The 16649-nt window shown below is 48.7% G+C and overlaps 1 protein-coding gene across 2 annotated transcripts in view; it reads left to right on the top strand.

Annotated features, from left to right (window-relative positions):
* Window positions 1-16649, top strand: part of LOC131948683 (tubby-related protein 4) — a 73961-nt gene that overhangs the window by 42956 nt on the left and 14356 nt on the right. For both annotated transcript variants that reach the window (XM_059310331.1, XM_059310330.1), the window contains exons 4-9: window positions 4318-4446; window positions 8051-8215; window positions 8806-8971; window positions 9917-10033; window positions 13936-14078; window positions 15077-15304. In XM_059310331.1, coding sequence (XP_059166314.1) covers window positions 4318-4446; window positions 8051-8215; window positions 8806-8971; window positions 9917-10033; window positions 13936-14078; window positions 15077-15304 — 948 coding nt within the window. The remainder of the gene's footprint in view (window positions 1-4317; window positions 4447-8050; window positions 8216-8805; window positions 8972-9916; window positions 10034-13935; window positions 14079-15076; window positions 15305-16649) is intronic.

Below are 16649 nucleotides of genomic sequence, written 5' to 3'. Positions count from 1 at the left end.
AATGAGCGATGATTTTGTCCTTGATTCAATGTCTGGTTTTGTCTGCTTGAACTCATCATTTCTCTCTGCTCCATTTTTTTGTCTCCATTTAAATTGGCAAAACGTGAGCGGTTAATTAAGCTAGAGATACATTGATGGATGGAAGTTTTATTGGGGCTATCACACGTGACACTTGTATTTGGTGTCTCACGTGACAGTTGTATTTGGTGTCTCACGTGACAGTTGTATGTGGTGTCACATTTGTTACTTATACACCTACCTTCCCTACACGACGTCAACATTCCTACACCTACCGTCCCTACACGCCGTCAACATTCCTACACATACCTTCCCTACACGACGTCAACATTCCTACACCTACCGTCCCTACACGCCGTCAACATTCCTACACCTGACCTTCCCCACCCTCCCCCACTTTTGCTGTGAGCAACGAAGCCGAAAATGTGAAATTAACGATTTTCCAAGGTTTGTCTCCCTCTCACGTTTGAGAGGGAGGGAGGGAATATGTGACGTCATCTCTGTCCTATAAGATGACGTCATATATTGGACCATTCGTTGTTACGTCTGCTGAATACTTTTTCACTCTAATTTCTGCTCACACTGACGCCACTAACCCAGACGCCACTAACCCAGACGCCACTAACCCAGACGCCACTAACCCAGACGCCACTAACCCAGACGCCACTAACCCAGACGTCACTAACCCAGACGCCACTAACCCAGACGCCACTAACCCAGACGCCACTAACCCAGACGTCACTAACCCAGACGTCACTAACCCAGACGCCACTAACCCAGACGCCACTAACCCAGACGCCACTAACCCAGACGCCACTAACCCAGACGCCACTAACCCAGACGCCACTAACTCAGACGCCACTAACCCAGACGCCACTAACCCAGACGCCACTAACCCAGACGCCACTAACCCAGACGCCACTAACTCAGACGCCACTAACCCAGACGCCACTTCCCACACACGTCAAAGATTTTCTTTGTTGCTGTCTCGGAGATGATGGCATAATTAATGATCATTTAACGTCTGGCTGTTGGAACATCAAATTCAATCATTTTATCTTTAAGAGAAATAAACAAATCTTCAGAGACTGTGAGGGGTATCTTAAAATGTGTGTGTGGGTGATTGTATGTGGGTGAGTGTGTGTGTGGGTGAGTGTGTGTGGGTGAGTGTGTGTGTGTGGGTGAGTGTGTGTGGGTGAGTGTGTGTGTGGGTGAGTGTGTGTGTCAGCGGCAAGTGAAACGTCTATCTACTTGTGTGTGTGAGCCGCTATCACAAGCCCCACACACATGGTGTGAGCGCCACACACATCGTGTGCCAGCCACACACACACACACAAATGATGTGCCAGGCGTACACACACATCGTGTGAGCACCAACCACATCGTGTACCAGTGATAAATCGATAGGAACCTATGTCTCGGGCAATACAAGCCAGAGAAATATGATTGAAACTTGAGATCAGTCTAGCTGGCTTTAAAAATTTGAGATCCGTCTATCTGGCTTTAAAAATTTGAGATCCGTCTATCTGGTTTTAAAAATTTGAGATCCGTCTATCTGGCTTTAAAAATTTGAGATCCGTCTATCTGGTTTTAAAATTTTGAGATCCGTCTATCTGGTTTTAAAAATTTGAGATCCGTCTATCTGGTTTTAAAAATTTGAGATCCGTCTATCTAGCTTAAAAAATTTGAGATCCGTCTATCTGGCTTTAAAAATTTGAGTTCCGTCTATCTGGTTTTAAAAATTTGAGATCCGTGTATCTGGCTTTAAAAATTTGAGGTGTATCTGGCTTTAAAAATTTGAGGTGTAGGGTCGGGGTTAGGGGAAAGGAGGGGGGTTAGTGTTTTAAAGCAAATATTTTCAGTGGCAGCATTGGTACTGTCGAATTCACAAATTATGAATTACTGAAAGTAGAAAATAAATCAACTAAATAGCGGCGTATTATACGCCGCGGGTCGGCTCGTTGTAGTAAAAACGTGGGGAAAAAGGGACATAACCCAGGAACTAATTTGTGTACAAACAACCGTAACAACTGGTGGCCAGTATGGGGGAGACGATATGGTCGAGTGGTTGGGCACACGATTGCTATCCCACTCGACACGGTTTCAAATCTATGTATTCTAGTCAGTAACGTATTCACACAACGTGTTTTTTACGAGTTGTCTTTTTACGAGTTGTCTTCTGTCTTTTTACGAGTTGTCTTCGTTTACCCAAAAAAAAGTGAAAAGATAAAATCGATAGCAAGATTTTAATGCAAACAGACACAAAGACTAAAAAGTAGAAAATAATAATCATTAAAAAAGTTTTAAAAAACCCACGTTTTCTGATTGAACTAAAAAGTAGAAAATAAATGCTATACATCACAAACGATCAAAAACGTGGGGCGCCGTGATTTTCTTACAGTTTCTAATACTGTTGACTCTCTACAAGCTCCCTAATAAAAGTCAATAGTATTATCTAATCAATAGTAATATAACTTTTACTTCGGCGCCCCACGTTTTTGATCGCTTATAGTAGAGTGATCGCTTGCATTATTGTGATGTATAGCATTTATTTTCTACTTTTTAGTTCAATCAGAAAACGTGGTTTTTTTTAAAACTTTTTTAATGATTATTATTTTAACTTTCTCGTGTTCGAGGTATTGAAGACGTGCAAAACATCCCTGACTTGGAAAACCTTAGTTTCGCCAGTTTGTCTCTCTGTTAACAGAATAATTAAATACCGTTTCTGACATGTTAAAGACATTTTTTTTAAAATGTATTTTTTTAAAATTTGTACTTCTCTTGCAACTTTTACTTTTTTCGGTAACCAGAAGTGATAGCTACTCTACTTCTGGTTTTTCTAAAGCCCATAACTTAAGTAGCGTTTAATCTATGTGGACGAAATTTCATATAAAATCTTTGTATTGTATACGCAGGTTTCTGTGAAATTTTGAACGATTTCCGGTAACCGAAAGTGGTATTTATGTCAATGGTAACACGATAACTTGAGTACTGTCTCCTTTAGGTAAACGAAGTTTTATATGTGAGTTGACGCTCCTATACTTAGATCACTTTTGATACCCGCAAGTGGTACTTTCCTCTATTTCTGGTTTCTAAAATTTGAATGATTTGCTTCATATTTGGGTATGTCTAGATCTTTAACATGTAGATATTTTATCTTTTGGATCTTTACTGTGTGGATCTTTTATCTTCAATGTGTGGATCTTTACTGTGTGGATCTTTACTGTGTGGATCTTTACTGTCTGGATCTTTACTGTGTGGATCTTTACTATGTGGATCTTTACTGTGTGGATCTTTAATGTGTGGATCTTTAATATTTGGATCTTTAATGCTGTGGATCTTTACTATGTGGATCTTTACTGTGTGGATCTTTACTGTGTGGATCTTTAATGTGTGGATCTTAAATGTTTGGATCTTTAATGCTGTGGATCTTTACTGTGTGGATCTTTACTATGTGGATCTTTACTGTCTGGATCTTTACTGTGTGGATCTTTACTATGTGGATCTTTACTGTGTGGATCTTTAATGTGTGGATCTTTAATGTTTGGATCTTTAATGCTGTGGATCTTTACTATTTGGATCTTTACTGTGTGGATCTTTACTGTGTGGATCTTTAATGTGTGGATCTTTAATGTTTGGATCTTTAATGATGTGGATCTTTACTATGTGGATCTTTACTATGTGGATCTTTAATGTGTGGATCTTTAATGTTTGGATCTTTATTATGTGGATCTTTACTGTGTGGATCTTTAATGTGTGGATCTTTATTATGTGGATCTTTACTGTGTGGATCTTTACTGTGTGGATCTTTAATGTGTGGATCTTTAATGTGTGGATCTTTAATGTGTGGATCTTTACTGTGTGGATCTTTACTGTGTGGATCTTTACTGTGTGGATCTTTAATGCTGTGGATCTTTAATGCTGTGGATCTTTAATGCTGTGGATCTTTACTGTGTGGATCTTTACTATGTGGATCTTTACTGTGTGGATCTTTAATGCTGTGGATCTTTACTATGTGGATCTTTACTGTGTGGATCTTTAATGCTGTGGATCTTTAATGCTGTGGATCTTTACTGTGTGGATCTTTAATGCTGTGGATCTTTAATGCTGTGGATCTTTACTGTGTGGATCTTTAATGCTGTGGATCTTTAATGCTGTGGATCTTTAATGTGTGGATCTTTAATGTGTGGATCTTTAATGTGTGGATCTTTAATGTGTGGATCTTTAATGTGTGGATCTTTAATGTGTGGATCTTTAATGCTGTGGATCTTTAATGATGTGAATGTTGTGCCACTCCAGGTGATCCTGGTCCGGTGGAACGAACCGTACCAAAAACTGGCCACCTGCGACAGCCGTGGCGTCATCTTTGTCTGGATCAAACACGAGGGACGCTGGTCCATAGAGCTCATCAATGATAGGAACAGTCAGGTGAGTGTAGACAGGTATAGTCAGGTGAGTGCAGACAGGTACAGCCACTTTAGTTTATACCTCCCGCCCCTAAGTTATACACCCCACCCCTTATTTATACACCCTGCCCCTTAGTTATACACCCCGCCCCTTAGTTATACACCCCGCCCGTTAGTTATACACCCCGCCCCTTAGTTATACACCCCGCCCCTTAGTTATACTACCCGCCCCTAAGTTTTACAACCCCGCCCCTTAGTTATACACCCCGCCCCTTAGTTATACACCCCGCCCCTAAGTTATACACCCCGCCCCTAAGTTAAGCACCCCGCCCCTTAGTTATACTACCCGCCCCTAAGTTATACACCCCGCCCCTAAGTTAAACACCCCGCCCCTAAGTTATACACCCAGCCCCTTAGTTATACACCCCGCCCCTTAGTTATACACCCCACACCTTGAAGTATACACCCAGCCCCTTAGTTATACACCCCGCCCCTAAGTTATACACCCCGCCCCTAATTTATACACCCCGCCCCTTAGTTATACACCCCGCCCCTTAGTTATACACCCCGCCCCTTAGTTATACTACCCGCCCCTAAGTTATACACCCCGCCCCTAAGTTAAACACCCCGCCCCTAAGTTATACACCCAGCCCCTTAGTTATACACCCCGCCCCTTAGTTATACACCCCGCCCCTAAGTTATACACCCAGCCCCTTAGTTATACACCCCGCCCCTAAGTTATACACCCCGCCCCTTAGTTATACACCCCGCCCTTAGTTATACACCCCGCCCCTTAGTTATACACCCCGCCCCTTAGTTATTCACCCCGCCCTTAGTTATACACCCCGCCCCTTAGTTATACACCCCGCCCCTTAGTTATACACCCCGCCCCTTAGTTATACACCCCGCCCCTTAGTTATACACCCCGCCCCTAAGTTATACACCCCGCCTCTTAGTTATACACCCCGCCCTTAGTTACACACCCCGCCCCTTAGTTATACACCCCGCCTCTTAGTTATACACCCCTCCTTAGTTATACACCCCGCCCCTTAGTTATACACCCCGCCCCTTGAAGTATACACCCCGCCCCTTGAAGTATACACCCCGCCCCGTGTTTTATTTTCCTGCCCCTTGACAGGACCACGTGGTGACAGGATCACATAGTCACTGTCATACATCACATCCATCTCTCTCTCTCTCTCTCTCTCTCTCTCTCTCTCTCGATATATATATATATATATATTAATATATATATATATATATATATATATATATATATATATATATATATATATATATATATATATATATATATATATATACATACACATACATTTATGTCTACACTACCGTCAAGCCGAGAGAATGGCGATGTTTCATTACATCAAGCTTGTCTCTTAAATCGCTTGCATTACATTGTTCTTTCCCAGCCCTTCTTTACTTCACGCTGATGATGGGGTTAAAGCTCTCTAGCCCAACCCACGCTCGGTAAATGAAATGTTTGATCCGTCGACAAAATACTGATCACGTGACATCAAATGTTGATAGGTTGAACCTTTGCCATGAGATGTTGATACTTTGCCATGAGATGTTGATACTTTGCCATAAGATGTTGATACTTTGCCATGAGATGTTGATACTTTGCCATGAGATGTTGATACTTTGCCATGAGATTTTGATACTTTGCCATGAGATGTTGATACTTTGCCATGAGATGTTGATACTTTGCCATGAGATGTTGATACTTTGCCATGAGATGTTGATACTTTGCCATGAGATGTTGATACTTTGCCATGAGATGTTGATACTTTGCCATGAGATGTTGATACTTTGCCATGAGATGTTGATACTTTGCCATGAGATGTTGATACTTAGCTAACGACTTGATACATTTGACTCCCCTAACCCTACAATGCCGCCATGTTTGACTCCCCTAACCCTACAATGCCGCCATGTTGGCTCCAGCCGCCGTGATTAATGCCACAATTAAAGCGTTGTTTCTGTCATTGCTTGCTGCACTTTGGGCTCACCCGGTCTGCTCGTAAATCTGTAGTCTGTCCTGTCTAGCTGCCCTGTCTATCTGTGTCACCATAGCTGTCCTGTCTAGCTGCCCTGTCTATCTGTGTCACCATAGCTGTCCTGTCTAGCTGCCCTGTCTATCTGTGTCACCATAGCTGTCCTGTCTAGCTGCCCTGTCTATCTGTGTCACCATAGCTGTCCTGTCTAGCTGCCCTGTCTATCTGTGTCACCATAGCTGTCCTGTCTAGCTGCCCTGTCTATCTGTGTCACCATAGCTGTCCTGTCTAGCTGCCCCGTCTAGCGGTCGCCATAGCTGGGCCTGTTGTCTAACTTACATTGTAGCTTTGACTCGATGCAGAAACGAATCCCATTACTTGTCAGATCTCCAAGCGTCATGTCTTCACCTAATCTCTATTGGGCAACTTAGATCGATAAAGGCAATTGGTGATTAGAGGATGGAGGGTGGGGGTGGCGGGGCGGGGTGCGATGTGCCCCGTTACAGTGGCTGGAGCATAGGGTTATAGTCTAAAAGGCCTTATCCAACCCCCACCCCAACGGCCTTATCCAACCCCCCCCCCCCCCAAACGGCCTTATCCAAACCCCTCCCCCCAAACGGCCTTATCCAACCCCCCCCCCCCCAAACGGCCTTATCCAACCCCCACCCCAACGGCCTTATCTAACCCCCCCCCCCCCAAACGGCCTTATACAACCCCCCCCCCCAAACGGCCTTATACAACCCCCCCCCCCCCAAACGGCCTTATACAACCCCCCCCCAAACGGCCTTATACAACCCCCCCCCAAACGGCCTTATACAACCCTCCCCCCCCCCAAACGGCCTTATACAACCCCCCCCCCCCAAACGGCCTTATCCAACCCCCCCCCCCCCAAACGGCCTTATCCAACCCCCCCCCCAAACGGCCTTATCCAACCCCCCCCCCCCCAAACGGCCTTATCCAAACCTCCCCCTCCCCCAAACGGCCTTATCCAAACCTCCCCCTCCCTCAAACGGCCTTATCCAAACCTTCCCCGCCAACCTCCCCCCCCCTCAAACGGCCTTATTCAAACCTCCCCCCCCCCAAATGGCCTTATCCAAACCCCCCCCCCCCCGCCAACCTCCCCCCGCCAACCTCCCCCCCCCCCAACGGCCTTATCCAAACCTCCCCCCCCCCAAACGGCCTTATCCAAACCTCCCCCCCCCCAAACGGCCTTATCCAACCCCACCCCTAAACGGCCTTATCCAAACCTCCCCCCCCCCAAACGGCCTTATCCAAACCTCCCCCCCCCCCCAAACGGCCTTATCCAAACCTCCCCCCCCCCCAAACGGCCTTATCCAAACCTCCCCCCCCCCAAACGGCCTTATCCACCCCCCCCCAAACGGCCTTATCCACCAAACCTACCCCCCCCCCCCCCAAACGGCCTTATCCAAACCTCCCCCGCCAACCTCCCCCCCCCAAAAAAAACGGCCTTATCTAAACCTCCCCTCTAAAACGACTTGCCCCAGTTTACTGCCCTTAGAGACTAACTCTTACACCGATTTACTGCCCTTAGAGACTAACTCTTACACCGATTTACTGCCCTTAGAGACTAACTCTTACCCCACTGCCCAGGTGACGGACTTCGCCTGGTCACATGACGGCCGTATGGCGCTGATCTGCTACAGAGATGGCTTCATCTTGGTGGGCAGTGTGGCTGGCCAGCGCTACTGGTCATCGATGCTCAATCTGGACAACACGAGCATTACATGTGCCGTCTGGTCACCTGACGACCAGCAGGTAGGTCCATCTGATCCATTCTGTCACTGCCATCATCCACTCTGTCAGTGCCATCATCCACTCTGTCACTGCCATCATCCACTCTGTCACTGCCATCATCCACTCTGTCACTGCCATCATCCACTCTGTCAGTGCCATCATCCACTCTGTCACTGCCATCATCCACTCTGTCAGTGCCATCATCCACTCTGTCACTGCCATCATCCACTCTGTCACTGCCATCATCCACTCTGTCACTGCCATCCTCCACTGTCAGTGCCATCATCCACTCTGTCACTGCCATCATCCACTCTGTCACTGCCATCATCCACTCTGTCACTGCCATCATCCACTCTGTCACTGCCATCCTCCACTGTCAGTGCCATCATCCACTCTGTCACTGCCATCATCCACTCTGTCAGTGCCATCATCCACTCTGTCACTGCCATCCTCCACTGTCAGTGCCATCATCCACTCTGTCACTGCCATCCTCCACTGTCAGTGCCATCATCCACTCTGTCACTGCCATCCTCCACTGTCACTGCCATCATCCACTCTGTCACTGCCATCCTCCACTCTGTCACTTCCACCCATGGCTGCTGTACTTGCAGGTGATGTTTGGGACGTTGGACGGTCAGATTATCGTCATGAGCTCGACTGGAACCCTGGTCACCCAGGTCAGTGTCCACGAGGGCTTTGAGATCACCAGCATGGCCTGGAGCTGTGAGCGCTTCAACATGGAGGAGGCTGAGACTGGGAGGGAGGGGCCAGAGAAAGGTGAGACTGGGAGGGGGGAGGGGCCAGAGAAAGGTGAGACTGGGAGGGGGAGGGGCCAGAGAAAGGTGAGACTGGGAGGGGGGAGGGGCCAGAGAAAGGTGAGACTGGGAGGGGGGAGGGGCCAGAGAAAGGTGAGACTGGGAGGGGGAGGGGCCAGAGAAAGGTGAGACTGGGAGGGGGGAGGGGCCAGAGAAAGGTGAGACTGGGAGGGGGAGGGGCCAGAGAAAGGTGAGACTGGGAGGGGGGAGGGGCCAGAGAAAGGTGAGACTGGGAGGGGGAGGGGCCAGAGAAAGGTGAGACTGGGAGGGGGGAGGGGCCAGAGAAAGGTGAGACTGGGAGGGGGGAGGGGCCAGAGAAAGGTGAGACTGGGAGGGGGGAGGGTCCAGAGAAAGGTGAGACTGGGAGGGGGGAGGGGCCAGAGAAAGGTGAGACTGGGAGGGGGGAGGGGCCAGAGAAAGGTGAGACTGGGAGGGGGAGGGGCCAGAGAAAGGTGAGACTGGGAGGGAGGGACCAGGAAAAGGTGAGACTGGGAGGGAGGGACCAGAGAAAGGTGAGACTGGGAGGGGGGAGGGGCCAGAGAAAGGTGAGACTGGGTGGGGCCAGAGAAAGGTGAGACTGGGAGGGAGTAGGGACCAGAGAAAGGTGAGACTGGGAGGGAGGAGGGACCAGAGAAAGGTGAGACTGGGAGGGAGGAACCAGAGAAAGGTGAGACTGGGAGGGACCAGAGAAAGTTGAGACTGGAGGGGGGAGGGGCCAGAGAAAGGTGAGACTGGGAGGGACCAGAGAAAGGTGAGAGTGGTAGAAAGTGGAGCATCTACAAATTTAACACTATTTTGTCCACTTCTGTTTTGCCACATCTGACCACATGTGAAGGTGTGAGCAGCTAATGTCAGCTGACATGTTAGCACATGCTGACAATATTGTGACTAATATTTAATACTTCAGTGTCTGATGTCAGTCCCAAGTGTCATGTACTGGCTGTCTGCTTCAAGTATGGAGATATTTTTCTCATGTCCAACTATGATGACGTGTGCCCAATTATGGTCTACACAACATTAACAGGTAGGTCACCAACAGGTCTCTCATGGGTAGGTGGGTCACCAACAGGTCACTCATGGGTAGGTAGGTCACCAACAGGTCACTCATGGGTAGGTAGGTCACCAACAGGTCACTCATGGGTAGGTAGGTCACCAACAGGTCACTCATGGGTAGGTAGGTCACCAACAGGTCACTCATAGTGGGTCACCAACAGGTCACTCATGGGTAGGTGGGTCACCAACAGGTCACTCATGGGTAGGTAGGTCACCAACAGGTCACTCATAGTGGGTCACCGACAGGTCACTCATGGGTAGGTGGGTCACCAACAGGTCACTCATGGGAAGGTAGGTCACCAACAGGTCACTCATAGTGGGTCACCAACAGGTCACTCATGTGTAGGTAGGTCACCAACAGGTCTCTCATGGGTAGGTGGATCACCAACAGGTCACTCATGGGTAGGTAGGTCACAAACAGGTCACTCATGGGTAGGTAGGTCACCAACAGGTCACTCATAGTGGGTCACCAACAGGTCACTCATGGGTCACCAACAGGTCACTCATGGGTAGGTTGGTCACCAACAGGTCACTCATGGGTAGGTGGGTCACCAACAGGTCACTCATGGGTAAGTGGGTCACCAACAGGTAACTCATGGGTAGGTGGGTCACCAACAGGTCACTCATGGGTAGGTGGGTCACAAACAGGTCACTCATGGGTAGGTAGGTCACCAACAGGTCACTCATGGGTAGGTGGGTCACCAACAGGTCTCTCATGGTGGATCACTAACAGGTCACTCATAGTGGGTCACCAACAGGTCTCTCATGGGTAGGTGGGTCACCACCAAGTCACTCAGTGGGTCACCAACAGGTCACTCATGGGTAGGTAGGTCACCAACGGGTCACTCATAGTGGGTCACCGACAGGTCACTCATGGGTAGGTGGGTCACCAACAGGTCACTCATGGGAAGGTAGGTCACCAACAGGTCACTCATAGTGGGTCACCAACAGGTCACTCATGGGTAGATGGGTCACCAACAGGTCACTTATGGGTAGGTGGGTCACAAACAGGTCACTCATGGGTAAGTGGGTCACCAACAGGTAACTCATGGGTAGGTGGGTCATCAACAGGTAACAGGTCACTCATGAGTAGGTAGGTCACCAACAGGTCTCTCATGGGTAGGTGGGTCACCAACAAGTCACTCAGTGGGTCACCAACAGGTCACTCATGGGTAGGTGGGTCACCAACAGGTAACAGGTCACTCATGTGTAGGTGGGTCACCAACAGGTCACTCATGGGTAGGTGGGTCACCAACAGGTCACTCATGGGTAGGTAGGTCACCAACAGGTCACTCATAGTGGGTCACCAACAGGTCACTCATGGGTCACCAACAGGTCACTCATGGGTAGGTTGGTCACCAACAGGTCACTCATGGGTAGGTGGGTCACCAACAGGTCACTCATGGGTAAGTGGGTCACCAACAGGTAACTCATGGGTAGGTGGGTCACCAACAGGTCACTCATGGGTAGGTGGGTCACAAACAGGTCACTCATGGGTAGGTAGGTCACCAACAGGTCACTCATGGGTAGGTGGGTCACCAACAGGTCTCTCATGGGTAGGTAGGTCACCAACGGGTCAATCATGGGTAGGTAGGTCACCAACAGGTCACTCATGGGTAGGTGGGTCACCAACAGGTAACAGGTCACTCATGTGTAGGTGGGTCACCAACAGGTCACTCATGGGTAGGTGGGTCACAAACAGGTCACTCATGGGTAGGTGGGTCACCAACAGGTCTCTCATGGGTAGGTGGGTCACCAACAGGTCACTCATGGGTAGGTGGGTCACCAACAGGTCTCTCATGGTGGATCACTAACAGGTCACTCATAGTGGGTCACCAACAGGTCACTCATGGGTAGATGGGTCACCAACAGGTCACTTATGGGTAGGTGGGTCACAAACAGGTCACTCATGGGTAAGTGGGTCACCAACAGGTAACTCATGGGTAGGTGGGTCATCAACAGGTAACAGGTCACTCATGAGTAGGTAGGTCACCAACAGGTCTCTCATGGGTAGGTGGGTCACCACCAAGTCACTCAGTGGGTCACCAACAGGTCACTCATGGGTAGGTGGGTCACCAACAGGTCACTCATGGGTAGGTGGGTCACCAACAGGTCACTCATGTGTAGGTGGGTCACCAACAGGTCACTCATGGGTAGGTGGGTCACCAACATGTCACTCATGGGTAGATAGGTCACCAACGGGTCACTCATAGAGGGTCACCGACAGGTCAATCATGGGTAGGTGGGTCACCAACAGGTCACTCATGGGAAGGTAGGTCACCAACAGGTCACTCATAGTGGGTCACCAACAGGTCACTCATGGGTCACCAACAGGTCACTCATGGGTAGGTTGGTCACCAACAGGTCACTCATGGGTAGGTGGGTCACCAACAGGTCACTCATGGGTAAGTGGGTCACCAACAGGTAACTCATGGGTAGGTGGGTCACCAACAGGTCTCTCATGGGTAGGTGGGTCACCAACAGGTCACTCATGGGTAGGTGGGTCACCAACAGGTCTCTCATGGTGGATCACTAACAGGTCACTCATAGTGGGTCACCAACAGGTCACTCATGGGTAGATGGGTCACCAACAGGTCACTTATGGGTAGGTGGGTCACAGACAGGTCACTCATGGGTAAGTGGGTCACCAACAGGTAACTCATGGGTAGGTGGGTCATCAACAGGTAACAGGTCACTCATGAGTAGGTAGGTCACCAACAGGTCTCTCATGGGTAGGTGGGTCACCAACAAGTCACTCAGTGGGTCACCAACAGGTCACTCATGGGTAGGTGGGTCACCAACAGGTAACAGGTCACTCATGGGTAGGTGGGTCACCAACAGGTCACTCATGGGTAGGTAGGTCACCAACAGGTCACTCATGGGTAGGTGGGTCACCAACAGGTCACTCATGGGTAGATGGGTCACCAACAGGTAACAGGTAACTGATGGGTAGGTGGGTCACCAACAGGTCACTCATGGGTAGGTGGGTCACCAACGGGTCACTCATGGGTAGGTAGGTCACCAACAGGTAACTCATGGGTAGGTGGGTCACCAACAGGTCACTCATGGGTAGGTAGGCACCAACAGGTCACTCATGGGTAGGTGGGTCACCAACAGGTAACAGGTAACTGATGGGTAGGTGGGTCACCAACAGGTCACTCATGGGTAGGTGGGTCACCAACGGGTCACTCATGGGTAGGTAGGTCACCAACAGGTAACTCATGGGTAGGTGGGTCACCAACAGGTCACTCATGGTTGGTCACCAACAGGTCACTCATGGTTGGTCACCAACAGGTCACTCATGGGTAGGTAGGTCACCAACAGGTCACTCATGGGTAGGTTGGTCACCAACAGGTCATTCATGGGTAGGTAGGTCACCAACAGGTCCCTCATTGTGGGTCACCAACAGGTCACTCATGTGTAGGTGGGTCACCAATGGGTCACTCATGGGTAGGTAGGTCACCAACAGGTAACAGGTAACTGATGGGTAGGTGGGTCACCAACAGGTCACTCATGGGTAGGTGGGTCACCAACGGGTCACTCATGGGTAGGTGGGTCACCAACAGGTCACTCATGGGTAGGTGGGTCACCAACAGGTCACTCATGGGTAGGTAGGTCACCAACAGGTCACTCATGGTTGGTCACCAGCAGGTCACTCATGGGTATGTGGGTTACACAACCTCTACACAAGTTCCACACAACCACCACACATTCAATGAAGCTTAGATAGTTGAGCGGTCAGTTGGATGGACAGTTGGTAGATAGTTGATTGGATAGAAGGATGGGCTATTTAATGGATGGATGGATGACTAGATGCACGGATAGTTTGGTGGATTGAAACAGTTTGCTCCCAGGTTTGACCTACTTGTGCAGGTGTCAAGATGGACTGGTCCAACTGCGGGGACTACCTGGCTGTTGGAGGATTCGTGCGTCTGCCCAACCTGCAGTGCCGCAACCAAGTCCATTTCTATTCTAAGGACGGCAGCCTCATCCACTGGGTCACCATCCCCTCACAGGTATTTGGGCAGGGGGTTGTGGGTACCACAGGTATTTGGGCAGGGGGTTGTGGGTACCACAGGTATTTTGGGCAGGGGGTTGTGGGTACCACAGGTATTTGGGCCAGGGTGTCTGGGGTTCTGGGTACCACAGGTATTTGGGCCAGGGGGTTGTGGGTACCACAGGTATTTGGGCCAGGGTGTCTGGGGTTCTGGGTACCACAGGTATTTGGGCCAGGGGGTTGTGGGTACCACAGGTATTTGGGCCAGGGGGTTGTGGGTACCACAGGTATTTGGGCCAGGGTGTCTGGGGTTCTGGGTACCACAGGTATTTGGGCCAGGGGGTTGTGGGTACCACAGGTATTTGGGCCAGGGTGTCTGGGGTTCTGGGTACCACAGGTATTTGGGCCAGGGGGTTGTGGGTACCACAGGTATTTGGGCCAGGGTGTCTGGGGTTCTGGGTACCACAGGTATTTGGGCCAGGGGGTTGTGGGTACCACAGGTATTTGGGCCAGGGTGTCTGGGGTTCTGGGTACCACAGGTATTTGGGCAGGGGGGTTGTGGGTACCACAGGTATTTTGGGTCTGGGGTTCTGGGTACCACAGGTATTTGGGCCAGGGTGTCTGGGGTTCTGGGTACCACAGGTATTTGGGCAGGGGGTTGTGGGTACCACAGGTATTTTGGGCAGGGGGTTGTGGGTACCACAGGTATTTGGGCCAGGGTGTCTGGGGTTCTGGGTACCACAGGTATTTGGGCCAGGGTGTCTGGGGTTCTGGGTACCACAGGTGTTTGGGCCAGGGTGTCTGGGGTTCTGGGTACCATAGGAATTTTGGGCTGGGGTTCTGGGTACCATAGGTGTTTGGGTCTGGGGGGTTCTGGGTCAGGCATCTTGGTAAAGGGGTTCAGGTAATTGGGTAAATGGGTCATACAAACATGTTTCATGCATTGTTGTATGACTCTCCTCTTGTTGTCCATGGCAATCCACTGACGCCATGTTGTCTGACTCTCCTCTTGTGCAGGGCAAGCCACTGACTGCCATGACGTGGGGTCACAATGACAAGCGCCTGTTCCTGGCTGCAGGCTGCCACATGTACGTGGCCTGGGTCAGCAAACAGGTTGCACCGCTCCAGTTCTTGTGCCAGAGGGTTGTCCATCAGGTTGTCCGGGCAGAGAGAGCCGTGGAGAAGCTGCCCCTGCCCCAGAGGCTCCGGTGTGGGGTCAAGGCACTTTTCTCTCCCACAATCAAGGTAAGATTTTTTCTCTCCCACAATCAAGGTAAGAATTTTTTCTCTCCCACAATCAAGGTAAGAATTTTTCTCTCCCACAATCAAGGTAAGAATTTTTCTCTCCCACAATCAAGGTAAGAATTTTTCTCTCCCACAATCAAGGTAAGAATTTTTCTCTCCCACAATCAAGGTAAGAATTTTTCTCTCCTACGATCAAGGTAAGAATTTTTCTCTCCCACAATCAAGGTAAGAATTTTTCTCTCCCACAATCAAGGTAAGAATTTTTCTCTCCCACAATCAAGGTAAGAATTTTTCTCTCCCACAATCAAGGTAAGAATTTTTCTCTCCCACAATCAAGGTAAGAATTTTTCTCTCCCACAATCAAGGTAAGAATTTTTCTATCCCACAATCAAGGTAAGAATTTTTCTCTCCTACGATCAAGGTAAGAATTTTTCTCTCCCACAATCAAGGTAAGAATTTTTCTCTCCCACAATCAAGGTAAGAATTTTTCTCTCCAACGATCAAGGTAAGAATTTTTCTCTCCCACAATCAAGGTAAGAATTTTTCTCTCCCACAATCAAGGTAAGAATTTTTCTCTCCCACAATCAAGGTAAGAATTTTTCTCTCCCACAATCAAGGTAAGAATTTTTCTCTCCCACAATCAAGGTAAGAATTTTTCTCTCCAACGATCAAGGTAAGAATTTTTCTCTCCCACAATCAAGGTAAGAATTTTTCTCTCCCACAATCAAGGTAAGAATTTTTCTCTCCCACAATCAAGGTAAGAATTGTTCTCTCCCACAATCAAGGTGAGAATTTTTTCTCCCACAATCAAGGTAAGAATTTTTCTCTCCCACAATCAAGGTAAGAATTTTTCTCTCCCACAATCAAGGTAAGAATTGTTCTCTCCCACAATCAAGGTAAGAATTGTTCTCTCCCACAATCAAGGTAAGAATTGTTCTCTCCTACGATCAAGGTAAGAATTTTTCTCTCCTACGATCAAGGTAAGAATTTTTCTCTCCCACAATCAAGGTAAGAATTTTTCTCTCCCACAATCAAGGTAAGAATTTTTCTCTCCAACGATCAAGGTAAGAATTTTTCTCTCCCACAATCAAGGTAAGAATTTTTCTCTCCCACAATCAAGGTAAGAATTTTTCTCTCCCACAATCAAGGTAAGAATTGTTCTCTCCCACAATCAAGGTGAGAATTTTTTCTCCCACAATCAAGGTAAGAATTTTTCTCTCCCACAATCAAGGTAAGAATTTTTCTCTCCCACAATCAAGGTAAGAATTTTTCTCTCCCACAATCAAGGTAAGAATTATTCTCTCCCACAATCAAGGTAAGAATTGTTCTCTCCCACAATCAAGGT

The sequence above is a fragment of the Physella acuta genome, unplaced genomic scaffold, assembly GCF_028476545.2.
Source record: "Physella acuta isolate Inbredline_101_S28 unplaced genomic scaffold, ASM2847654v3 ptg000658l, whole genome shotgun sequence".
NCBI classification, from domain to species: Eukaryota; Metazoa; Mollusca; class Gastropoda; family Physidae; genus Physella; species Physella acuta.
The sequence above is the reverse complement of the archived record's forward strand: the minus strand, read 5'-3'. Positions and strand labels throughout refer to the sequence as shown.